This window comes from Microchirus variegatus (genome assembly GCF_963457635.1).
Source record: "Microchirus variegatus genome assembly, chromosome: 10".
NCBI lineage: Eukaryota > Metazoa > Chordata > Actinopteri > Pleuronectiformes > Soleidae > Microchirus > Microchirus variegatus.
Window position 1 is genome coordinate 10,022,916 of NC_139811.1, and position 26,764 is coordinate 10,049,679.

The window sequence follows — 26,764 nt, forward strand, 5'->3', positions numbered from 1 at the left end:
CACACATTAACCACAGTGACAGTGTAAAGTGAGAGAAATTTGGCAAGGAGGAAAAGGCCTCGACTCAGTGGTGTGTGTGTGTGTGTGTGTTACTGTGTTACTGTGAGCCTGTTTGTGTCCGTCAGCGGCAGAATGACTGAGTACAGCAACAGCTGTGACAGACTGCTTGATCACGGATTCACCGACACTTGACACACATGAGCACAGGCGAGTGCATCAGTCAGTCCTGTAGCTGCAGTAAATACAGCAGTTGTGTATCAGCCCTGGAAGCTTTGTATTCCAATAGCCTTTTCTTTCTTTGTTTTTTTTTTTTACTCACTTTAATTGAGACCTTGAAAAGGAGTGGGTGGAAATGTCTGTTGAGATGAAAAGGAGAAGTCTGTTTTAAGGATCTTTGATTTCAGATACTTTGCAGTCGTACAGTTACTGTATCCAACAGCTCTGCTGTTGTTAAAGAGGATTTCTTTGCTTTGGCTTTTTCGTGGATGTGTCCAGACTGGTGACAGCTGGAGGTGACCACCGGCTTCTTCTTGCTCTCGTTTTTTTTTTTTTTTTTTTCCAATTCTTGGGTGTCTCCTTCAGAACAATAGTTTGGTGACACTTGCCATGCTGAAACACCTGCCCTGTGTCGGCATTGACCCCACCCCTTTCAGGTCCCAGCCAATCAGCGCCAACAAGGATGAGAGAGCCATACGGTTCGAGCTAAAGCGCCAGGCCTGTCAGAGTCTCCGACAAGGTGGGATACGTATATATGTATATGTGATGGCTGCGGCGCGTAACATCTGGGGATTTTTGGCGATGTTATTATTCTGCCTTAGTTTCTTCTTTCCTTTGCTTCCTTCATGTAAACAACCTGACTGAGGGAGCTTGGGGGGGGGGAGAATTTATCCAATAAAATTTTTTTGGGATAAATTCTGAAACCTTCTGTGGACACATTTGTTTTTCTCTTTTTGTTGTTGTTTAGGGCTGCAACTACCGACTATTTTCATAATCGATCAATCTGTCGATTATTTTCTCAATTAATCGAGTACTTGTTTGGTCCGTAAAATGCACGAAAATGACGATCGACGTTAAACAAACAACCTGGAAATGATGTTCTTGAATGAAAATGATTCAGTTTTAATGATTTCTCTGTTGTATAGAGCAAAGAAACAAGAAAATATTCACATTTAATCCAGAATCCAGATTATTCACATAATCCAGAAGCTATGAGAGTCGTCTTTCAACTCAAAGGTTGTGGGTTCAATTCCCTGCTCTACATGCCAATGTGATGCACATAGATGTGCTGTATGAAAGTGTGAGCCAATGGGGGAATGTCAAAACTGTAGTGTGGAGCAACTTTGAGTGGTCATCAAGACTAGAAAAGAGCTACATAAATACAGACCATTTACTTATTTAAACTGATGAATTCATTATTAAAATAGTTGAAGTTTAATTTAATAAGCGATTAATGGAATAACTGCTGCAGTTTGAATGTAAAAGACACTTGTTTATATTTAAAAGTCACACAACAGCTTTGACAGTTTAACCTGCCAAAGGTACTCTCAGGTGATATTTGTTTTTGTCCATTAAACAAATTATATTGCAACTCCAGTGACTGTTTTAGTGTAAAGGATCTTCGGTGTCCTCCAGGTTTATTTTCTGAGCCGAGGTGTTAAGTGGATCAAATTCTCTGCGAATAGCAGGGACTACAGTTGGGCCTCAGCCAGCGTGGGCGCACACACTCGCAGTGAGCGCATGAACTCACCAACCCATTGACTTAATCGCCAAGGATTTTGCACCAATAGATGGAGACTGATTTAGGAGATGCCTGCAAACTCTAGAAGACTTTCAGAGCAGCCAACCACTAAAATCTTTAAATTCCATTCTTGTCATTCTTATATTTGTATTACAAACTTTCATTTAACCTGACACTCCTCATCTGGGTTTGTTTGGATGTGTTTGGATTACGGTGTAGTGAAAGAGGTGCCTGCTAAATAAAAGTCAGAATTTTTGGACATCCTTTCACAGAGGGACAATGTTTCAACTTCAACTTTGGACAAACCTGAACACTAGCTCGAACTTATAAACTTATAAAGCACACATAGCATTATGTTTTTGTCTACCAGTGTATGAATAACTAGTGGATGTTTTTTCATCCATCCGTTTTCTACCTATGTATCTGGAGCCAATCTCAGCTGACATGGGGAGAAAGGCGGTATACACCCAGGACCATGCGCACGGGAACATATTTCTACATAAACGCATGTTAAAATCAACGTATAGATGTCAGTTTACCAGATACATGACACATGACCTGTGTAATCAGATCTATAGGTACCCAGAACTGACTGAGGTAACATTAAAATTAGCGTCAGCGCTGTCCTTGGTGCTGATTACGTCCTCGGTCACTCTGATCACAGTTGACAAAACGACACACGGACACCGCTGATATTTACCAGCACCAAATATGACCTCAACTGCCCTCAAACTGAGCAACTTATAACCACGTATCCGGCAGCCTTTTCACAACAACAGCAATATACTACGGCAGTGAAATTAACCATTTTCCACTCGTTAGCACCTGATGACTGTTTGACAGCCTGGCGCACCTTAATCAAGTGAAAAATACATAAAGTCTTCAGTAAATACACAACAGCAGTGCAAGTAGACCGTAGACACTACTATGATTGATTTTAAACACATCTTACCTTGGCTTAAATTGCACCAACTGCTGTCTCGCCGTAGTTGATTGCTCTGCATGCACGCCGGCTTCCGCGTAGGGTATTTCACAATGAATTAGTTTCTCAGCCTACGTCCTTAAAATAATGTATTCATGCAACTACATTAATACATTCTAACTCATCCTGTGAACAAATATAATCCATAGTTTATGTGATACTTATGCCGCTTAAGCCCGGGACAGGTCGCAGATCGCAGGACCAACACACGGAGACCGTTCTTAGTCAAACCTATGGTCAATTCAGAGCTTCCTAGAACTGTGGGAGAAAGGTGGAATACCCAGAGAGAGAGAGAGAGAGAAAACCTAAGCACACATGGTGAGAACGTGCAAACTCCACACGGAAAAGCCAGGATCTAAACAGGCGACTGTCTTGGACTGCCGGTAGTCCCTTGGATTATCATGTGGCCTGCATGTTTTTTCTAAAACAAACATGAAAAGGGAACCAGCCTCTTGGCGCTGATGTTAATATGCAACAACATGTTGTCCTACTAAAATGAACGTACTTACTTTCTTTCTTCCCAGTGCATGGGGTGAGCGTGCTCAGCAATTTACAGTAATGAACCTTTTAATTCACGTGACTCCAGTCCAGAGGGATTCAATTCTAAGCAGTTACGACGTCGACACAAATAGAAACCCGAGCAGCGGAGAAAGGGGGAGAAGGAGGAGGACGATAAGTCAGGGGAAGAAAACGCGAAGAGAGCGCTAAGTCCGGTAATTAGTGTTTTACGGTGTGAAAAATGCAGCAAATGCATGAGGATAGTAAAGTAGTTAAATTGCGGAGCCAGTAATAACACATTTTAAAGTGGCATCGTAGCTAACCTACACATGCACATGGGTCTGAGGTCACACTAAGTGTTTTAAATTGTTCTTGAGGCAGAGTTTTGAAAGATGACACTGACATCATGTTTGCTCCTCACCACAAGCTGAGCTGGAGAGTAATTTATTTGCAGTGTAATAAGTGTTCAATATGTGATGATGAGCGGTCGTCAGATTTACTGTTTCAGCCAATTAAACAAATCCAATCAGACATTTTACAGCCTATCGACGTTGGCGAACCCTGGCTCTGATAGTGATCGATTGGTGTGCCGATGGGTCAGTGGCTATATTTGCTCATTTAAAGGCCACTTTTGCTGTGTGTGTGTACATGATTTTCGCCCGATAAATAAACTGTTAAAGGACTTCATGAAACAAAGCCATGTAGACCTCCTCTGGATTTGCAGATGATAGCGAGTGAGAGTAGTGTCTTGTTTTTTTTCCAGAAGCTAAAATATTTGACTGATTTCTTTGTTATATGAAGCAAAGAAACCAGAAAATATCAAATTTAAGAAGCTGAAAAAACAGAAAGCTTGTTTAAATCCTTAAAAAGAAGAAGAAAATTAATTTAATAATCAATTAATAGAGTAATTGTTTCAGCCCTACTAATGATGCATTCAAGGAAACTCACAAATTTGCAAAAATGCATGTGGTCTATTAATTGCTTGCTGGTGCTGCCACCTTGTGGTAATAGATACACAACTTTAAATATGTCATATGAGAAGTGTGGAAATAGACTTATTTTTGTCTTGGATTATCGTTGGTTATCAACTTTTAAATGCTTTGTAGATTCATGAATCAAACTCATTGAATCACACTGCATCGTGATGAGTGTGTGAATGGTAATGTAGAGCATTTTAAGTAGCCGCATACAGTAGTAGTATCTTAATTGTATCGGATTGTTGACTTATCGCCGTCAGCTTCACGGTGGATGCCCAACCCACGGTGTTTTACGTTATTTTGTTTACATTGTAGTAATCTGCGTCATCTTTGTATGTCGTGTCGATCTTCGTTTGCTTTAAACTGCCGCTGAGTGTGCGACACACAGTCACATTCAGAGCAAAGAGCTCACTTTCCCAGAATAGGCCGTGCATCAGCACATTGCATCACTTGCCTGTCATCTGTTGGCACACATCATTTGCCTCGAAAACAAGTGTTTTGTTTGTGTGTCTATTTGAGTGCGTAGTAAATGTGGGCATGATTCCAGATTGTATATTTATAGTAATAATACTATGTCGTGTGTAAGTGGATGAAGGTATGATTCTGTGCACGTGTCGATCCAAACCGGCGCATGTTTGTGTGTGCGTTAGCAAATATTTTCCATGCTCGCAATGAGTGGATGTGTTAGCGTCACTTTTGTTTGTCTTCTCGCCTGCAGCAGCGAGTCAAATTGTTTTTTTTTTCTGCTGCCAAGGCATGAAAATGCACCATCCTGTGTCAGCCATGTCCTCATTGCAGAAATCAAAGGAATGTGCTTATAAGACTCACACGGGGGGGGGGGGGGGGGGCTGTCTGCAGATACTGCCGCGGAGGCTGTTCTCATTTCCACCACAGTGGACAGAAAATGTAGACAATTCTCAATCACTTGAACAAACACAAATTACTCTTAGTTATATTTTATTCAAAGATAGTTTTCAGGAGTTTGTCAGTGAAAGAAAGAAACTGGGCTGTCAACGTGCCTTTAGCTTTAATGTGCAGAAGAAATGAACAAGATACTGATCTGTTAGTAACTGCAACAAAAATCTTTTTTTTTTAAATGATCAACCAACTCTGTACTTTCCCTCATTTGTATACAGCGATTCATTATCTTTTAGCTCTATATTTTCAACATCACAAAGTACCTCCCAGCACTGAGAAGGTAGAAAGTAGGGATGGGAATCAGTATTGGTCCACTTTGACTTGCACACATTTACATGCAGATCCCTAGTATAAATTATTAACTGTTTGCGAATATATTATCGATATCAAATTTACAGGGCGGCAAAATATCAGCTTTGTGGATGAATTTGTTGCTCCCATATAAGCTCAAAGGGTCAGTGGATTACATTTTAGATCACATACGACTGTTAATATGATGGGTGTTGCATGTTGGTTATGTTGTATAATAATCAAAGTCATTATTATGATCAGTGTGGTTTTGTCATGGAGAATTAGACACACTCTGCTCTGGCATAAAATGTGTTAAAGGTGCTTTTTGTAATAAATCTAAAGCAACTGGCCATAAAATCCTCCTAATATGTCACAGAGACTCAGGAATAATGTTCATATAACAAACTGAACTCACCAACAACAACATTGCAGCCAAAATATTTGCATTAAAAAAAATATTTTGCAGACTGCAAATCATGTTAATGTTTTGAAATCATGTTTTGGCATGTGGCGCCACCTACTGCCGTCTACCAATCATTGCAGTCAGTAGAGTCTCAGCTGCAGAGCAACCACGGGTTGCCTGTTACGTCAGAAAACGAAACCTAAAAGACCTCTGTATTTTGAATTTGAGCGTAGTAACCGTTTTTGGCCACATTCTTACATATGGCACCTTTAAGGCTTTAAATGCCTTTATGAACCCGCTGATCCAGTGACGCTGTGTGGGGTCTCTCTCTGCCCATGTGCGTCAAAGAACGAGGAGCTACATGTTGAACGTCATTAGGGGAAATGACTTCACTTGAGAGCGTTAAGCAGTCACTTCAGACTATAATAGTTTAAACTCTGCAACACCTCAGCCACAGCTTTGATGCGTGCTAATATAATAAAGTGCAGATTGTCATAGAGTGTTCTTTCATGTCTGAAGCAACCCTTAAATGCTGATTTCGTGACCCAGATAGAGCGGGGAAATCTAGTCCTTGGAGTTTTTTAATATTTCTTTAAAGGAAATTAGTGTTTCAGATTTAAATTGGGCGTCTTTTCGCTGCCTCACAACCATAAAATGCAAATGCCAGTTACCTTTAAGAGTTCAGTGATGGTTTTTGTGCTGAAACATGTTTTTTGTTTTTTTTCAGTTGGAAAATGCACTCACAGTGCACCAGTGGTATAAATAATTAAAAGGAATAAAAAGCAGGGTAATTAAAGTGAGATTCAACTCGCCTCTCGCTTTCTGAAATGTTATTTCTGTGCGGTAATGAAGTGTGACTGTATCAGTGACGTGCCAGTGCTATTTAATCATATACTTGAAACAGGAAACTGCTGGTGTTTCTGTTTCTCCACCCTTTGTAGTGTGCAACATAACTTTTGTGTACATTCTCACAGAGGACCACACATAGCAGGGGTAAATAAAAATCTCCATTATCGCTTCAATACTTTATTCACATAAGCATTTTTATTTGATGGTTCTGTTTTTTTTTAAACTTGCCTCTAAGTAATGAGCAGTGTCACTTCTGCTGTGGCTTTCTGTGACTGACAGAAGGCTTGATGTAATTGTGGAGCTGATTCATTCAAGAATGTTTCATCTTTTCTTTTTTCCTTTTTTTTTTTCTGTATCTTGTCCCATTGGTGTTCAGTTCTCCAGCTGAAGCTGCAACAGAGAAGGAGCAGAGAAGAGCTGATCAACCAGGGAATCATGTCACGTAAGTAGACCTCAGGATAACGATGAGTGTTGAAAACGAGGCGTGTTTTAGTCGACGCCAAGAATTCATGAGTTTAACGTTTTCAGAATTGGACAAAAGTCATAGCGTGTGCCGTTTGCCTGTCCTTAAACGTTATATTTTAATTAACGTAGTTACTAAATGAAGAGTCACACCTCCAAATTAGATTTAACTGACACATTAGATCTTTAAAAGCAGGTCAATTTGTCCTTACCAATCATTGACATAGCTAGTGTTACACAACCAACAGGCCATAATTAGATTTGAATTTATTAATTTGGATTGCATATTATATATATATATATATATGTATATACACAAATATATGAATATATACATATGTGTATATACACACATATATATATATGTATATATACATATATATGTATGTATGTATGTATGTATATATACACATATATATGTATGTATGTATGTATATATATACATGTGTATGTAAATATAAATATATATGCATATATGTATGTATTTATATATATATATATATAATACTACTTTATTAACGATCATAGTGGAGTTCGACTCACCAAAACATAAAAAAAAACGACATTCAACAAGTAAATTGTACCCAGAACTGAACATGTGGAAACACAAAACTCTTTCATTTTTAAAAAAAAAGTACCAATAAATGTGGAGTTTGCGAGTGACAAACATCAGCCCATTTGTGTGTTATTCGCTTGGCAATATAGCCCGTTTCCGTTAAAATACACTATTACAGCATTTCCTTGTTCCAGTTGTTCGTGGTCAGAGCGGCGCACAGACTTTATGTATAAATAACTGGGCCTGAAATGAGCTTCGCCTGTTTCAAAGACCAGTATTTTTTTCAGCATAATGAATAAAAAAAAATGCAGATAAGTTAAATCAAAAGATGAATTACAGATAAATTAAAACTTTCTAAAACGTTTGAGCAGGAAACTGAACATTATAACCTCAGTTTTAGCACACTTTACCACTGAGTGAGAAGCTGAGGTTTTTTCTTTTTAGTCAGCACTATACTATCACTGCCTGTCTGTGAGAATTCACCACCTCACTTTAGTTTTTAGTCTCATTTTGTGCCACAAAAAGCAAAAACAGTTTCTGAGGTGCACAGGATCGAGGTTAAGACGGTGCCACCGTCTCCTCACAGACGTCAGTTTCAGATCTGCAGAGTAAGGTGAAGCGAGGTCAATCTTTAACTGACATCACAAACATCCGTTCGCTGCTTCTTATCTGATGTGATCCAACACGAATTCACTTCCGACATATCACATAATAACCAATGTTATTTGCCTTTCAGATATAAGGTAAACTGTGGTAGATGATTAAGGAGCCCTATTAAGACAGCTCACATAATTTGGCTTCAGAACCCTTTAAAATATCAGGATAAATAACATATTTGCAAAAATATCAGGATAGTAATGCAGAGGACCTCGGTCCGTCGCTTGTTCAGTAATCCGTCCTTGACGACGCAAGGTGGCGGTCTCTGTAAAGCAAGGCGCTTGCCTAACATACTAGACTTCTTCTAAGTCTATGAAAAGCAAAACAATATATATTTTAAAGCAGTTATGCACTAAAACAAACATATTTATTGGTAGTTTGTTCAATTTGACTTTTGACATTGTCAGAATTAAAAAAGAAGATCAAAACTAAAACAGCAGAACCAGAGATATCATGTGGCTGTGATAAAACCTTGACACTTACAGTACAATTTCCACATTCTCCATCTCCTTCCCATCTATTTCTGGCATTTTCTCCTTTTTTTTTTTTTTTGTTTTTTTTGTTTTAGCTTCTACTCTCAAAACCTTACTCTTTTCTCATCCGTCCATTACTTTCCCCACAACCTTATACTGTTTCTTGTGTAGCCGACTGACAGACAGGTTCTCGTGGGTGAGAGGTCAACGAGGGTTGATGTCCTCAGGGTTAGATAGAGTGAGTATGTACCAGCAGTGTGTGACAGTGCTCAGCGACGTGAACTGAGGCTTGAGCAGGTACTAGCAATCTCGCCTCAGGGTTCCTTATCCAGTCACACCACTAATGTGTATGTGTAGCCCTTTGCTTGTGTGTGTTTGTGTGTGTGTGTGTGTGTGTTCTGAGTATTAAGACAATTTCCATAATATTTTCTCTGGTGATGCGTTCACTGCAGTCACCTTCACTTGTATTGTTTGTGTGAGCTGATCTTCAGCAGTTAAAGGTTCAGTGTGTAATATAAAAAAGGGTTCATCAGCAGAAATTGAATATGTGTACACTACCCTTCAAAAGTTTGGGCTCACCTATACAATTTGTTTGTGTTTTCCATTACAAGTCACACTTTTATTAGTAAAAAAGAGTTGCAAAATGACTAGAAAATGTAGTCAAGACATTGACACGATTAGAAATAATGATTTTTATTCAAAATAATAATTGTGCCCTCTCGTCAAAGAACCAGCAAAACTGTTTTCAGCTGTGCTAACATCACTGCACAAGGGTTTTCAAGGGTTTTCTAATCACCCAATAGCCTTCAAACGCTATTAGATTAACAGGCCTCTATACACCTATGTTCATATTCCATTAAAAACCAGATGTTTGCATCTAGAATAGTCGTTTACCACATTAACAATGTATAAAAAATGTATTAAAATGTACAAAAATAAGGACATTTCTAAGTGACTCCAAACTGTAGTGTATAAGTGGATCACTGCTTTGGAATAAAAATAGTTTGGAATGAGCCTTTTAACCCTTTTTACCCGAACCCTTTTGCGTTTATGGAGCGTGTTGTTGATAATCGATCATTGTGACTGCTTTCAGATACGTCAGCAGAGCCATCACTGCAGGCCAAGCAGCTGCAGCTGAAGAAAGCTCGCCTCGCTGATGACTTGAACGATAAGATCTCCCACCGACCCGGGCCCATGGAGCTGGTCCACAAAAACATCCTGCCTGTTCACTCCAGTATTAAACAGGCCATCGGTAAGTGCTGCCTCTGCCAAGAATGAACCCGGCTTCTAACTGCGAAACCGCAAATGGTGTGAGCTTTTTTTAAGCTTGTTGTAGAGTGTTGTTGTGACTCCTCAGGTCTTGAGTCATGGAATTTTCCCTCATCCTTTTAATGAGCAACATAGCTGTCCTCATCCTATATTTTATTATTTCCTCTAACATTGTGGATCTCTCATACGCATACACATGGACTTCATTCACATGGTGTCTAAAAATAAATGAATCATTCAGCACATTAACAGTTTTTCTTGGGCTGTTGCAACTTTCAGCAGAACTACAATTAACTCCTCTCCATAATATAAATAATGATAGATAGTAATTAAATCTATCTTCAGGCTCCATCTGTTTTTGATATGCGCTCCGTTTCAACAGCTCATCTGTTAAACCAGTTGACCTTCATTACTGGAGTTTCAACCGTGCTTCTCTTGCGTGCACACTTGCTTTATTTACTCTTATGTCTTACCTTCTGTCTATCATAATATGCTCTTTAGCTTTGTTAGTGCTTTATTTCCTCGTGGAAAAAGTTGCGGTAATTTTTAGATGTTGAATCAAAAAGGGTCAAGAGTGAACGCAACTCCAGATTAAGTTATTTCCTAACTTTCCTAACTGTACATTTTAAAACGTATAATTTCACTGGTTTTAACTCTCATTTATCTCAATTAAAAATATAATATTGTACTTTTGTGTAAAGCTATAAGTGTGGCTATTACAGAAAACTATATCACGACATTTATATACCTTTATACAGTATGTTGTGTTCACAGGAAAATACACAATAAATAATACTAATACACTGCATGAATACTACTTTAATGTTACAGTAAAATACAGTATTTTAACAGGGGAAAATACTGCAAAATAACAGTAGTATGACATTACTACTTTCAAGTTGTGGAAACTTGAACCCCTATATGGACCCCTATATGTGAGCTTCCCAGACCCTCAACCAATTAAAATAAACGTCTTAAGACGTATCTCTTCTCACTGGTTAGTGATTTACTGAACGTAGCAGAAGGAAAACACAATATTGTTATCATAAAAAATAATAAAATTTAATCAGATTCAAGTGTATTATATATCACAACACACCCACAGTTTGAGGCTCTTGACAGGAAGTCCCTCCTGACCCCCCTCCTCCAGCTTTCATCACTTTCCCACTCACACACACACACACACACACACACATTTGTGTTTATGTTTGCATTCAATACACACACACAACAAGCATGTCACACAACTCAGTGTCAAAAGGCCGCTGCTGTGGCTTTAGACAGGTTAAAAGTGGATATCGTAAATCATGCATACCCTCACCCGCGCGTCAGCTGTCAGTTTTAAAAAGTCTATATTATCTGTTATGTGACCTGCTAATTGAAGACTTGTGTAATTGCTCTTGTTTGTAACATTGCGCCATCTCAAGTCATGAAACTGATTTCAAACTATTTCCTCAGAAACTTACTTAACACTTAAGAATGAATAAATAGATTAGTATTAATACCAGGGCTGTCAAAGTTAACATGATCGAGTAATTTAACGATGTTAGCGCATGTTTGTTTACTTCTCTCCTCGGTAAGGAAAGCCGGGAATTATCCGTGCAAAACAGTCACTTTCCTGCAGTCAGAGAGGCGAGACTGAGATAGTAGCTGAAGGTGGAGAGAGGGGTGAGGGATTTAAGGAGCTGAGTGTTGTGGAAATTCTCTGCTGCTGGTGAAGAAGGAAATAGAGAACTTCTGCTGGCTGACAAGGTTTTATTTTCTTTGCAAGGAAAAGGTCAATCTTAACAGGAGTGATCCTAACTGGAGAAAGACCCAGAGCATAGTGGGCCCTCCACATTTATACCTGAGCAACTCCCCTTTCGCATACCTCCAATGGACAAAGAGTCTACCTTTCCAGGCTGCGTTTTCACACCCCTTTGTCTACCTGGGTGTCACAGCACAGTTTATTGGCTATGACTGGAAGTTGCGATGTTTTGTCTTGACTGTCAAAAAAAAGAATTCCTCGACATCGCCAACGAGAGGAAAGTAAGTGGAAAACTAAACTAACCACTCTAGGCACAGATAGTGTCCGTAATATGCTGGCAGCTGCCTGGAGACTTCCGTTTGAACACCTACCCTGTGCAGCTAACTGTGCTTTCGCTCTCGTTAGGTTTTTTGTTGTGATGTTAACACATGTTCTTGTTGCATACAGGATGGACAACCATCTTAAAATATTACCTGGTTGACACTTGATGAGCCTGATTCCCTTTGAAATCATGTAGTTCGCATAGGTGTGTAGTTCTGTGTTTAAAAAGAAAGATCCAATTAAACAGTCGGGTCTGAAATGCACACTGTCTGATTACTCATTAATTCAGTAATTGAGATTAATTATTATACATCTTTCTATCTATTGACGGCCCTAATTAATACTAGTATTAGTTCAGAGCCGGCGTTGTCACTAATTAGAGGAAGAAATCTGAGACAGTGGTTGATCAGGCGCTTGATTGATGTGTGAAGAGAGGATTGTTGGGGTTCCATCGCAAACTGCATCAGTGGATATTCATCTCTGTCAGATTGCCATAGGAAACAATTACATTTCTGCCCCTTACTGTGGGAGTGCTGGGAACACGAGAGTTAACGTGGGATACAAGCGAATAAAGCACTACGACACACACACACACACACGCCAGAACAGTGCATCGGAAGGGAAGTCATCACATTATTGGACGAGAGGGTATTAAATCAGCCCCATGTTGTCTTTTCATCATTGCCTGCTGATGGTCAATTAATGGCCAGTGGTGCATTTACATCGCCGTGTGCTGCAGCCCATATTACCTCCTGTAATTTAATATCACACATCCACCAGCAAAAACTCCACAGTCTGGGGGGATCATCGCAGCAAGTACCTTAAAACTTATTAAATCCCTCTGAGGACTCATACGTCTGCATAGTAATACATTAATTATGTTTTATGGCCCAAATGGGAAAAAAAACACAAAATATATTTGTGTTGTGTTTTTTTATATGTGGATTTCAAGCTTTATTTCAAAAATATTGTGTATCATTAGTAGCGCAGGAGGCAAGGCTGAAATAAGCACAAGGAACCATGACATAATGAACAGTTAATACATAAATTACACTCCCAATTCTCAGCATAATGACATTCCTTAGAGAGATGCCATCTGTCACTTAAAAACCGGTATGAAGGAGCTGGCTGGATTTCTGTGATCGCATCGATGAATGCAGGCGATGATGGAGAGATAAAGCTTGGCTTATTCACACCGCACCATGGATGAAAGAGAAGATATCTTATCCTACATGTACTGACTTGGGCCTGATGTGGATGCAATCAAGGCATAAGATGCTCTGCGTACACTGGGTGACATTTGACTGGAGCACTGGACACTGGAGAAGAAAGTCGCCGCGCGCGAGAAGCGCGTCGTCGTATTTCACACCGTCGCAGGAGCATTAACGCGCACATGTGATCATTTTTGGCAGACTTTGGGGCTGTTGACAGGGACGGAGCGTCAGCTACACTGGCACGCCGCCGGGAAGTTTAGATACGAGATTCTACTCGTCCACACTTGGATCACGATGACACCTCTGAACTGTGAGTTCAGTCACCTACGTCCATGGCTGGAGGACGCCAGCTGTCACTCACACTGGTGTCCACTCGTATCATATGTGCTCTACTTCATCACCTGTTTTCCTCGAAATGGGAACAATGGGAACAACCCTCATGGGGTGGATAAAGCGGTATACTCTTAGAAATAAAAGTGCTAAGTGGAACCATATAAGGTTCTTCGGCTTGTCCTTATAAGAGAACCATTTTTGGCTCCAGGTATAACCTTTTTTATCATGGTATTGGACGGTTCCACCTAGAACCATTTTAAAATCTTTTATTCAGGAAAGGGGTTTTAAAGGGTTCTCTAGCTCAAAATGGTTCTTACTGGAACCATTTGTGTTACCAAGAACCCTCGAAAAACCCTTTCTTCGGGGAAAGGGTTTTTCAGAAGCAAATGGTTCCAGGTAGAACCTCAGCCCTTGTAGAAGGACCATTTTGGAACCCTTATTTCTAAGAGTGTAGATGATGGACAGACAGAGATCAAGTTCTATTGTAGAAGACCATAAACTAGCAATTTAGATCATTCATCATTCAGGAGTATGTTTACTGATTAAATAAATAGAGTTATTTTTGCACCCCCTGGTGGCTAGTAGCTATATTCTTACTTCCTGATTGACATAACTGAGGAAACCAGAAGACTAAATCAATTTTTTTTCTATATTGTCTATTGACGTATCCCGATGTCTATCATTTATCTCAATATGACAACTTTTGCACTGTGATTACTGTTTTTTATTGCATTGTTTTTTTTCCAATTTTATATTTTATAATTTTTGATATCAGGTCTTGCCTTTTAAAAAGTATTCTTTAGTGTTTTTACGTATTTAAGGGCAGAATCAATGTTCGTCTTTCTGTGAATTGTGTCCTTTGTTAGATGTTTGTTGTCTCTCTCGTGCTGTGTATTGGTCTGGAGCTGTTTTGCTCAAGAAAAACTTCACTGTGTAAAGTATTTGATCGTCCAATCATCTTCTTTGATCGGACATTGGAGCCAATCCCAGCTCAGAATGGCTGAAAAGGTCTCCATCGACAGTTTGGCCAATCCATCTCCAAGGCTAAATTGTACATTGACACTTATTGTGTGGCTCGTCATTGAAGTAATGGCCTTTCTTTCTCTCCACTCCCACCCATAATCTCTCTCTTTTAGAGACCCAGTTTCCAAAGGCTCCAGGTGAAAACTCATCATGTGATGAGGACAGCAATGACAGCCTGTCTCCAGAACAGCCAGCAGGACAGGAGTCGCCTGTGGGTGTGGGACCTCTGCCCTCTCTGCCAGAGACGCTGGCTGAGAGCAGCATCCCCTCTCCCTCACAGGTGGGTTTCCTCCGGGGGAGAAGACGGCAGCGTGACTGACTGACATGTCATGTATCATGGATGCATGAGTACAAATGCAATTCGGTTTGTTGGAACTGTGAAGTTGAAAACGTCATCTTATAATTGTCAAGTCAGCACTGTTTAAATCTTCGTAATCTACTTCAGGTCCCTCCATCAGCTCCTCTACTACCGCCATCGCTTGCTGCATCCTCCCCATCATGGAAGCAGATGAATGGAACGGTGACACCGTCCGCCCAGAATATCCACGTCACGTCACAGATCGCCGTAAGTGACATCTCTCAGAAAGGCGATCAAACAATAAATGATCCTAGAATATAAACAATAATATAGTAATACTTGCATCCAAAGCTGCTGTAAGCAAATCATAAAACCCTAAATAAATGCTTATTTACATAGAATTTATGCTTACATTTTGCCCCTCAAGCAGTATGTAAGTATTTAATGCTTTTCTGACTTGGCATAAAAACAAAAACTTTTATACAACTATCAAAAGTGTTACTCTTTTTTTTCTTCTTTTTTTTTTTGCAGTCCCTGTCTAAATCAAATTCTGAGCGCTCTGGACAAAAACACAAGAAATCCAAGGACAACAAACCAAAGGTAGATTTCTGGTTCCATGTTTTGTCATTCTCTGTTAAAACATTAAATAAAACTCTTCCATTATAATCACCAGCGCACAGCTAAAACACTGATCTGTGATGTTGTAAATGTGTTGGAATTTCAGATAAAGAAGTTAAAGTACCATCAGTACATCCCGCCAGACCAGAAGGGAGATAAAGAGCCTCTTCCCCATCTGGACTCATCTTATGCCAAAATTCTGCAGCAGCAGCAGCTTTTCCTGCAGCTCCAGATACTCAGTCAGCAGCAGCAGCAGCAGCAGCAGCAGCAACAGCAACAGCAACAGCAACAGCAGCAGCAACAGCAGCAGCAACAGCAGCAGCAGCAGCAGCAGTATAACTACCACACCATCCTGCCTGCACCACCCAAGTGAGTGAGGAGTTTGTCTGCAAGTGTATTTACTTCTCAAAGGATAGACAAAGGAGAATCAGCTTAGTTGACAATTCAAAGAATCAAGATGATGTAAAGTTTTTAACTGAATTTACTGTAACTGTATTAAAGACTGATGAGATCTCCCTCTCTTCCCGGAACAGTCTTCAGGAAAATCAGCAGCCGTCTTCCTCTTCCAATTCCAGGACCACCACCTCCTTCTCCTCCTCCTCCTCCTCCCCACCTCAACCCCTCGCTGCCCCTTCTGTCAATCACAGCAGTCAAAGTCTGGCTTCTTTAGATGGAACCAAACCCGTGTCTCTACCTCTAAACCTGGACGAGATGAAGGTTAGATTGGTTCGCCCCCTGTAATATCACATTATTTATATGTTTCAGTGAAGAATCAGCAGCTGCCACTGCTGTTTACGAGCTGTCGAGACGAACTTGAAGTAATAAAGATGTTGTCATTATGGTTTGTCAAGTCACAGCGGACAAAGAGAGGGATTCATTATTCTGTGTTCTACTCATGTTTCTCCTCCACATCTTCCTCAGTCTTATCCCTCAGTCTCAGCTTGTCTCTTTCTCTCCGTCCTCTGTCAGGTGGTCGAACTGAAGTCGCAGCTGAAGCTGCGCAGTTTGCCGGTCTCTGGCACCAAACCTGACCTCATCGAGAGGCTGAGGACTTACCAGGAACTGAATGGAGGCAGTGACAGTTTCTCCTCTCCAACAGCAGGGGGTACCACAGGGTCAGGGTCTGAGGGAGCGGGAAGGTCCTCACAAACGACTGCTGCAGTCACCGCCACTAACAACAACAACAACGACAGCGACAACAACAACAGCGTGTCACTACAGCAACCATTTCAGTGCCACCAGACGTCCTCTCTGACGAGCCACTCAGGTGAACGCACAAACGCAGGATCAAATAAACAAAATAAGTGAATTGACGCAAACAATGAATGCTATTTGTGTTGTCTTATACGTACAAAACACCCACAGTTCATCTCTGTGTGACTGATGTATGTTGTGCTACGACACCTACAGCTACGCCTCAGCAGCTGTTGAACTGTAGTGTGAAGGTGTCCCCACCGACGCCACCCCTGACCCTCTCTGACCACCCGTCAGCCACCAGCAGTCCAGAAGATGCCAGCTTTAACAGCGACGCTTTGGGCGAAATGGTAGGAATTTTACTTCACTTTGACACCTAACGTTATTCTTGTATAACATTCATTTTCTCATCTTACACATTTGATGATTACTGTTAAATTACTGCCAGGTTATGACATCAGAAACAGTAGGAAGATAAGATGTATATATAATATTTTCATATATAATAGTTTAATGTCTATTAAACATCATTATACAATTACACTAAGGAAAAACACGATCACACGTACAAGTACAGATGGTAAAATCAGAGCACAACACTTTTTTTTACACTTTATAAATAGAACAAAATTTGTTTAATATGGTATATGCATAACTATCTCTCACTCTCTCTCTTTGTTATCTGTTAAAAAATGATAATTCATTACTTGCATTTATCAGAAATATCACTATCCATATGAGAACAAATTATTAGAGCTACACATGAATGGAAATGAAAGTATTGTCTTTATATAAGTAGTATACAGTATTTTAATTATATTAGTAATGTAGCAAAACTATTGAAGTATTGAAAACAAAAATCAAAACTCAATTTAAAGTACAATCAAAAGGTTTACGTTGATTAACCAAGCTGAATCAAGCTCTTTTGTTCATTTATTTATTCATTGTTGAGATCTCCTGTGTTGATGAATATTTTAATTCTCCTCCGTCTAGATGAGGTCACCTCTGAGCCAGTTGAGTCTTCAGCCGTGCTCACCTGCTCAGCTTCCGGTGAACATTAAAGACGAGCTCACGTGCGCCGCTCCTGCTCCTCCGTGTCAGTTCTCACTGAAACCCGTGACTCTGGAGAAACACTGCCGAGCCCCACTACTGACTATTGACAAAGACAAGATGCTGCAGGAGAAAGATAAGCAGATCCAGGAGTTGACCCGGATGCTGAGGCAGAGTCAGAGGCTGGTGGATCTGCTGAGGATGCAACTGGAGCAACGGAAGAGAGCAACTCGAGTGTCTGAGCCAGTTCTTCTTGTACGAGTAAAACAAGAACCCTCTGATCATCCTAGTGTCCCACTCTCCTCCGGTCATCCTTCACCCCACCCTCAAAAACTGTCAAGTGACACGGATTTCACTAAGTTTAATGTCAAACATGAGGTCACTGAGGCAGAGAAAACTATGCAACCACTTGACTCACAACAACAGACTTACCCTCAAACTCAGGAGACACCGGAGCAGATTCAGCCACACGTGGAACCGCAGAAGAAACACGCACGACACAATTGTCTCCAGCAGAAAACCCTGCAGCTGGTCCAGCAGCAGGCCATACAGAAGCTCCTGCTGCAGCGACAGCACAACATGCAGAATGCTAACCACGTGCTGGAGAATCAGCAGAACCTGCAGAGGCTCTCGCAGCAGAGGAAGACGAAATCTCACAAACAGCAGCTCAAGCAGCTGCAGAAGCATCAGCAGTCCAAGCACCTTCAGCAGCAGATGCAGCTGAAGCAACAGATCCTGGCGACACAGCAGCAGAAGTCACCGTCGCAGCAGAAAATGAAGCAACAGCACGCGTTACAACCGCCGCAACAGATCCAGATGCAGGCCGGGACGCATGTGAAGCAACAGCAGGTCGTGATGCAACAGAAACAGAAGCTGGTGCAGCAGCAGTCACCACAGGTAAGGAAAAACCTGCTCATGAAAGATAAGATAACACTGCCTTATGTCATTTTGAAGCTGTTTTTACAACTTTGGGATGCCGGCATTGACACATACATAAGTAAAGTCAAGATTCTTCCTCTGAAAGTCACTTTTGTGCATTTATCTCAGGATTACATCAAAGAGCAGCCGGGCTCAGCCGGATGTTTCCTGCCTCTCTTTAAGAGCGACTCCACCCAGGCCTTGGTCACAGACAGCAATGGTAACCACTTCCTGATTACACTGGGCAATCCTGTCACTGAGAACCATAGAAGTGAGCCACCTGAGGGGAAAGTCAACAATCACATCGCTCTCCAGGTAAATAATCTCACATCCATGTACATGGACGTGATCTTATTGTATTTTGAATGGTTGTATAATACTGCAGCATAATCATGGTGTTTTTAATTAACGCAAAGAACAATGTCATCAGATATCATCTTTATTGTAGAACAAATACGTTAAACAATGACTTATACAAATGTACAGAAGGTTTAAAGGTGCATTATGTAATAAATCTAAAGCAACTGGCCATAAAATCCTCCTAATATGTCACAGAGACTCAGGAATAATGTTCATATAACAAACTGAACTCACCAACAACAACAGTACAGACAAAATATTTGCATTAGAAAAAATCTTTTGCAGACTGCAAATCATGTTTATGTTTTGAAATCATGTTTTGGCATGTGCCGCCACCTACTGCCGTCAACCAATCATTGCAGTCAGTAGAGTCTCAGCTGCCGAGCAACCACGGTTTGCCAGTTACGTCAGAAAACGAAACCTAAAAGACCTCGGTACTTTGAATTTGAATGTAGTAACCGTTTTTGGCCACATTCTTACATATGGCACCTTTAAAGGGAAAAATGCAGGAGTTGTAACATAAAAGTGAGGTATAAGTGATTATACTTCACTTTTAGGAGGTATTATGATACAAATACCTGTAAAGAGAGAGAGGTACAGGTTGTAAATCTAATCCAAAACGCGTTCTCATTGTTTTCTGTCTCTCACCAGCGAGCACAGTCGACTCCAGCCAAGCTCATAGGTCATAACCCCGCCCACCGGCTCAGAGCTGATATCCAGTCTGAACACAGGATGCACATGGACTCTAAGAAACAACAAAACCTGAAGGTGAGGTGTGAATCGAGATGCTACTGTCGCTGATGTATAGAAAGTAGTAAAATCTATTTCTAAAAATATGATAGCGTGACTCATAAATCTTTAACCTACTCTGGAAAGATTAAAAAAAAGAAAAAAGGTTTGAGTGAAATTACTCTCAGTGCAGTCTTTGGATTATCTGGACACATTCACCCCTGCTTTATTGGTGGGCATGAGATTAAAGATTTAGCATAAAGTCTAAATTGTCTGCTTTGGTTCTCTATGAATTGTGATTTAAGTGAAGTTCTAAAAAATGGGTCATTTTTCTAAGTTGTTTCCACAGCTCACCGTGCTGCTCCTCATTCTATTTCAAAGCACCAGAGCTTCAGTTTCCATCCCTGGTGCAACACTAGAGCACACTCTGTTAATGCTCCATAAATAGGGAGACAGAGACATGTGTGAAAGAGAGCCGCTCCAGTGACTCTGTGGGAATTAATGACTTATGCCGTTTGAGACAAATACAACAGTCCTTGATAAGACTGTCTGTCACTTGCTAATTACTCCAACGACATCCTCCATTAATATGATTCATGCGCTTAATGGAGGAGCAACAAAGACTCAATTGCATTTTTTGTCTAATGGAGACATTTGGTGCAAAGAAAATGACAAGATTTGGTCGAGCGGTTCATGCCGACTGCACAGATGACTTTTGTCAGCTGTCTTTCCTCATCTTTTAATCATCGCTTCTGGAAAATACTGGGCTGGTAGTGAGTGAGCTTAGGTTTAGAGTAAGTTTAGAGCAAGGAATTCTTGGCAAGAGAGAGTGTGTGAGTGTGTGTGTAGTGGTTATTTACCCATGGACAGTTATCCTGGAGGATCGTCTACACTCAGTGAAAGAATGTGGACTTGGAGTCTCTCAGCACATTTAATAGACCACCACCCAATGTAAGGTTTATGCTACAGCTGCCCTAAATTAACAGCATTGGTAATTATCAAAATCAGTTTTCTGCAATGGTTAAAGCGGACCTAGAACGGAAGTTCAAATTAACGCAGTTTTTTTAGTGTGTATCTGTGTCATTACCTTGTTTATGAAGTCCTCAAGGTTCGAAACAAACAGTTCAGCCACTGCTGAGAACGCTGTGTTGTATTATAATCTCGGGCTCAGCGAGATCTCTGAAAAAACCTGGTTTGGTTACGTAAACAGCATTTCTCCGGAACAGCAGATCGTCCTGCTCTGGGCACTAGTCCGGGTACATCCGGTTGCGTACATTGAACCGCAGAAGAAGAATAACATCCGTTGTGGAGGTATTTCACGAGCGACAGTATCTTCTGACTCTGGGTCTGACTCCGGGTCAAAGTTGTAAAAGGGACTGCGGCGGGGAGTCGTAACAAAACTATTTTTAAACGTTGTTAAAACAATGTTTTGATAATGAGGAGCAGTGCATCCACCGTTCCAGAGGGGGAGCTGCGCTTCTGAGAGCTGGTGTGCTGATTACGTCACTTCCAGGTATTGGCCAATCACAAGACAGTTAGGAAAGCTGTCGTTGGCTGGCCAATCACAACACAGTTTTGTCTTCTGGGGGTGAGATTTCAGTCTGAAACACCGCCACTGACGAGAGCTTCAGTGAGGAGAGATTATTATCGGCTCGTTTCCAGCAACTAGGAGTTTTTTTACCATAAAAACAAGTTAATGTATGTAAGTAGACATCCAACTCACATATATGTGCGATAGGACCACTCCTATAGGAGCTTTAATACACTAATACGCAGACGCTCTTTAACCAAATGTATATTATTTATGCTATAAAATAATATATTGTTATCCATGAATTTTCAAAAAAAAAAAAAACAGAACTAGTAAAACAGATTATTATTTCTTGCTTAAAATGTCAAATTCGAGTTGTTTTACTTGCATTCCTGAACAGAAAATTTAATTTTAGTGGTTGAATGTTTACGCTTGATTAATATCTGACTTCTCAGAGAAGAAGCCCAGTGAGGTGACTCACATTTGGGTATGAAACGGTGAATTATATTTGTTATTCGCCAAATAAATAACAGTAACATTTTTAGTTTCAAACAAGTTTTTGAAAGATTTCTAAAATATTTATGTGTTCTCCTTTTATGACGATTTTTATGGTGATTTAATAAATGTGTGAAGCACTGTGTATATATTTATATGTGTGTGTGTGTGTGTGTGTGTGTGTGTGTGTATGTATTAAATCAGCCATTCCATCTGAATATCACTAAATAAAGAAAATGCAAACATTTAGAATGAACATTTCAAAAAAGCAAAAATCTATCTAAATAATGGAACAATTATAAAGGGGTAACACTGCAGAGAAGTGGCTAGCACTGATGCCTTGTTGCGAAAAGAGCAGGGTCTTGACCCAGAGGTTAATTGGACACATTAAGTTTGTAAATATGTGCGTGAATGTCCAGGTTTTACCAGCGGACTGCCCTTGCTGGGATCGTCTCCAGTGACCCTCGGAGGATAAAGCTGTCGACGATGAATGAACGATACAGAGCAAAACATTGGAAAATAGATTCACTATAATTCATTGACACATTGCAGTAAAGATGTTGATACAGAGGTTTTTTTGTTGAGTTTCCTGGGGCTGCACCTGCCAAAGACTTTAATCAGGGACCATTAAAGTTTTTAATGGTGAAGGGTGTTACTATAAAAAAAAACTGTACACTCAGTGCAAAGAAAGCACAATAGAGGATAATTAGTCTTATCAGTGATCAGAGATTTATTTTGATCTCAAGACTAATGTGTTTTTTCCTCCCCTTAATAAAAACAGGAGGGAGGTCTTCACTTATCTGCAGAGCAAACACAGCAGGCGGCTGCTCAGTGTTTGTCTGCACCGCCCAGCATTCAGCCCTTCTTCAAGGACCAGGAAAGTGCTCGCGCCTCATCGCCATCGCCCGCCACTCCTAATGTAAGTGATTTTACATTTGAGACACCGAGATGACGACGTCATGTTGACTTTGGAGAAAGAAAAAAAAAAATCTATTTTTCCCAGAATCTGTGCTTGGAAAATCAATAAAAACCTCTTTTTTTTTTTGTTCTGTTTACTATTTCTCACCCACTATTTTTTATTTATCTCCCGTAGGAGGTCTGCTCCAGTCTGGACGTCTTGTTTAGTCCGGTGTCTCCGGCTGCTTCCTCACCTGATAATAAAGTACGATACACTGCAAGTCCTAAAGTCACAAAAACATACCTAAATAAGACCTTTGCACACTAATATTATTACAGAGTGTTGTATTTTTGTCCCCTCATTATCGTTTGGGCTAATTTGTGCGTCAAACTTTGTCGTATGAAGCGCGTTATGTCATGACGGTATTATGGATTTATGTTCAGACTTAAAGGTTAAGGTTTTTCTCTGTGTGTGTGTGTGTGTGTGTGTCCTCAGGATACAGAGCATCAGGATGATTTTATTGACATCATTTTGCAGACAGGAGGTAAGATGCAATAATATTGTCTGCTCTGTTTGTTTTCAAAATGATTTATGATGCTGCACTGTCTTGCTGACACTGTGAGCGCGTTGTGTGTGCAGGAATTTCAGCTCCCTTCAAACCGATGACAAACTCACCTTTGGACCATGTCAATCAAAACCCCTCCCCTCCTCCCTCTCCGCTCCACCTGTTGCTGTCCTCCCCCGTCCCGCGCGGCTGTGACACCCCCCAGCCTCAGACTCTGCTCGACGCCACCAGCAGCGGTGGAAGTGGACGCCTGGAGGACTTCCTCGAGAGCACCACAGGTAAGCCTCTCCTGGGGGTGGAGCCTGGAGGCCTGTCGACTCTGATCGACGACCTCCACAGCCAAATGCTGTGCACGCCCAGCATCCTGGACAACCCGCCGTCTCCCATGGACACCTTTGACATGGCAGCAGAGGACGAGCACGTCCTGGATAGTATGGATTGGTTGGACCTCACTGTGGGGCGAGAGAGCACAGAGGAGAGCCCCGCCCTGGACCCGCTGGGCCCCCAAACGCCACCTAGTGTCTTTTCCACAGACTTCCTGGACAGTTCAGACCTGCAGATTCACTGGGACTCCTGCCTGTAGCCTAAAATGTCTAATCTTAACCACGACCATGATTAAAATCTAAACTCTTCACTTCCTCAGTTCCCTCAGAAATTAGATCCCTGCCTTATTAGGTCCACATTTTTTGGTCTCCATGAGGACTGCTGGTCCTGACGAGGTCGGTGTTTATGTCAGAAAAGGTCCTAAAGACACAAAAACACCACGTAACACAACTATATTACTGATTGCTGTGGCTTCAGTATTTGATTACAGCACTCTCTATATATATCTTCCCACACACTGGTTTATTGAATCCTCGAGCACTTTGACCTTTATCTTATTTACACACTGCAGTATTTACTTTTTTTTTGCAGACAATTATTAGGCAGGTCCTATAGCTGGTCTACAATAGCTTCTCTAGAAACACTTTTTTTTGATCTACACTCTTAGAAATAATGGTTCCAAAAGGGTCCTTCTACAAGGGCTGAGGTTCTACCTGGAACCATTTGCTACTGAAAACCCTGTCTTTGGGACAGGGTTTTTTAAGGGTTCTGGGTAACACTAATGGTTCCAGTAAGAACCATTTTGATCCAGAGAACCCTTTAAAACCCCTTTCCTGAATAAAGGGTTTTAAAAAGGTTCAAAAGGGTTCCAGGTGGAACCTTTATAAAAAGGGTTCTCCTATGAGGACAAGACGAAGAACCTTCTATGGTTCTACTTAGCACTTTTATTTCTAAGAGTGTAGTAGGTGTCACGGTAATTTGAACTGACATTACACATTAAAAGTTATTTCTGTGTGTTTGTCACAGACGTGAAGGTTTACTGTCCAAAAAAGGTCAATCGATCCATGTGACCTTTATCTAATTAGGATGTAAAGTCGTTCTTTGCTTCCTCTTGTAGTAAAGATAATCTATATTTTACCACTTTAAGGGGAAAAAAAGGTTATAGGTAATCAATCTGCAAAGTTTAGGTCAATGACTGTTTTCCAGAAACGTAATAAATGGTGGAGCAGAGATGTTGAGCAAACATCTTTTTAACTTCAACTCCAACTTTTAAAAAAAACAAACAATAACTTCTGTTAAAAAATGTACTTTGAATTATTATAAAAATGTACACACGTGTGTAAATGTTCATTGAATGTAAACCTGTTGGTGGAGTGATGATATACACTCTTAGTAATAAAAGTGCTCAGTAGAACCATATAAGGTTCTTCGGCTTGTTCTCATAGGAGAACCCTTCTTGGCTCCAGGTAGGTTGGATCCCTTTTGGAGGGTTCCGCCAAGAACCCTTTACAACCCTTTATTCAGGAAAAGGGTTTTAAAGGGTTCTCTGGATCAAAATGGTTCTTACTGGAACCATTACTGTTACCAAGAAACCTTGAAAAACCCTTTCTTTGGGAAGCTAATGGTTCCAGGTAGAACCTCAGCCCTTGTAGAAGGACCCCTTTGGAACCCTTATTTCTAAGAGTGTATCACTGCACATTAAATGAACAACACAGTGTGATATCGACTCGTCGTATAACCTATTGCACTAAATTTACGTATTATGATAAAAAGAGGGAAGGGAAACAGCCTTATAAAGTCTTAAGACATGTGGAATGAAATATCCTCATCATAAGGTCTTGTGATACCTTTCTTTTCACAGTGATGATTGGTTGTCCTGTACTGTATCAGTACTTTTGCTACTGGGGAATATACTATATTTTATTTTTCCTCTTTGAGATGTTACAGCACACTTTAGTATACTCTCATATTTTATTTTATTTTACAGTGTTTTGTGTAAAATAAAACAAAACATATTTAAAGATGCATTTATGCTGCTGAAATGCAAGTGGATTTAAGTGGTAGCCGTATTTTTGCAAAGGTTTTATGGGTCATATTGAAATGTGACAGGGATGCAAAGTGGTGCAAGTGAGAAGTCCAAACCGTCACGGTGTTATTTATTGTAATGGTTTAAAATGCTACACTCTGGAATAGTGCAGACTGTAGCTTTTTATCGTCTGTACATTACAACCGCCTTGATTTTCTTAGTCAGCTCAAACGCTGGCTGATTTACTGTAAGGAACAAAGTTTCATGACTGTGCAACGCGACTGTTGTTGCTTAAAAAATAGAAAAAAAAAAGCCAACTGAACTGGTGTCTCTCTTCATTTAAAGTTGCAGTGTGTGACATTTGGTTATTCATGTTGTGATTCTGCTATTTATGTGATGTTATTTGTATGTCGTGTCCTTCATCTAATGCTGTGTTAACATCGAATGTGATCACTCCACACCACACAGTGCTCCCATCACATTTTGTGATGTGATGGGAGCACTGGCCGCAAGTTGCCGTATTTTGATCAGAAGAAACCGTCGTCGCGTGTGGTTGCACGACACCGTACGGCGGCGATTTGTGCGATAGACGCGATGGGTGTAAGCGTCTATCGCGTCACTCGGCCTAGCCGACGTAGATATGGCATCTGTACATTGACTTTGTTTGTAAACTTGTCGCATAACGAATTTGTTTGCGGTTTGAGCAGACCATAAAAATGGGGCTTTGTCAAGCAAAACTATCAGACCAGACTGAGGGAGCGTTTGTGTCTATACACCAGCAGTGAAGAGGCAGGTGGGGGTAAGAAGAGTTTATCTCATTCAACTGCTGAAAGACCGGGGTTTTTTTAGCAGTAGAATTCCCTTCTGAAACTTTTGTGTTTTCAGTCATACTCACTCATTTTGCTTTACTAGCCCCGTCTTTGTTTCATTGTTGAGTAACAATAGTTAAAACTATTGTTTTAGAGAAGTATTATAGTAAATAGGACGGTATTGAGTAACCACCCTTTCCTAAATACTCAAAGTTTAATCATTTTGAACCCTATTCCT

General features: G+C 40.5%; 1 protein-coding gene across 1 annotated transcript; it reads left to right on the forward strand.

Moving 5' to 3' along the window:
- Window positions 1-606: 606 nt before the first annotated feature.
- Window positions 607-24,327, forward strand: LOC310933138 (myocardin-related transcription factor A-like; the record flags this gene model as incomplete). The annotated part of the gene is made up of 17 exons (XM_083896559.1): window positions 607-736; window positions 7,033-7,098; window positions 9,898-10,056; window positions 14,825-14,991; window positions 15,157-15,276; window positions 15,541-15,609; window positions 15,734-15,996; window positions 16,161-16,344; window positions 16,597-16,894; window positions 17,038-17,171; window positions 17,815-18,768; window positions 18,919-19,104; window positions 19,801-19,917; window positions 22,686-22,823; window positions 22,998-23,066; window positions 23,298-23,346; window positions 23,442-24,327. 17 exons carry the CDS (start codon window positions 607-609, stop codon window positions 23,948-23,950), a joined length of 3,612 nt encoding a protein of 1,203 aa, XP_083752685.1. The 3' UTR covers window positions 23,951-24,327.
- Window positions 24,328-26,764: the final 2,437 nt, after the last annotated feature.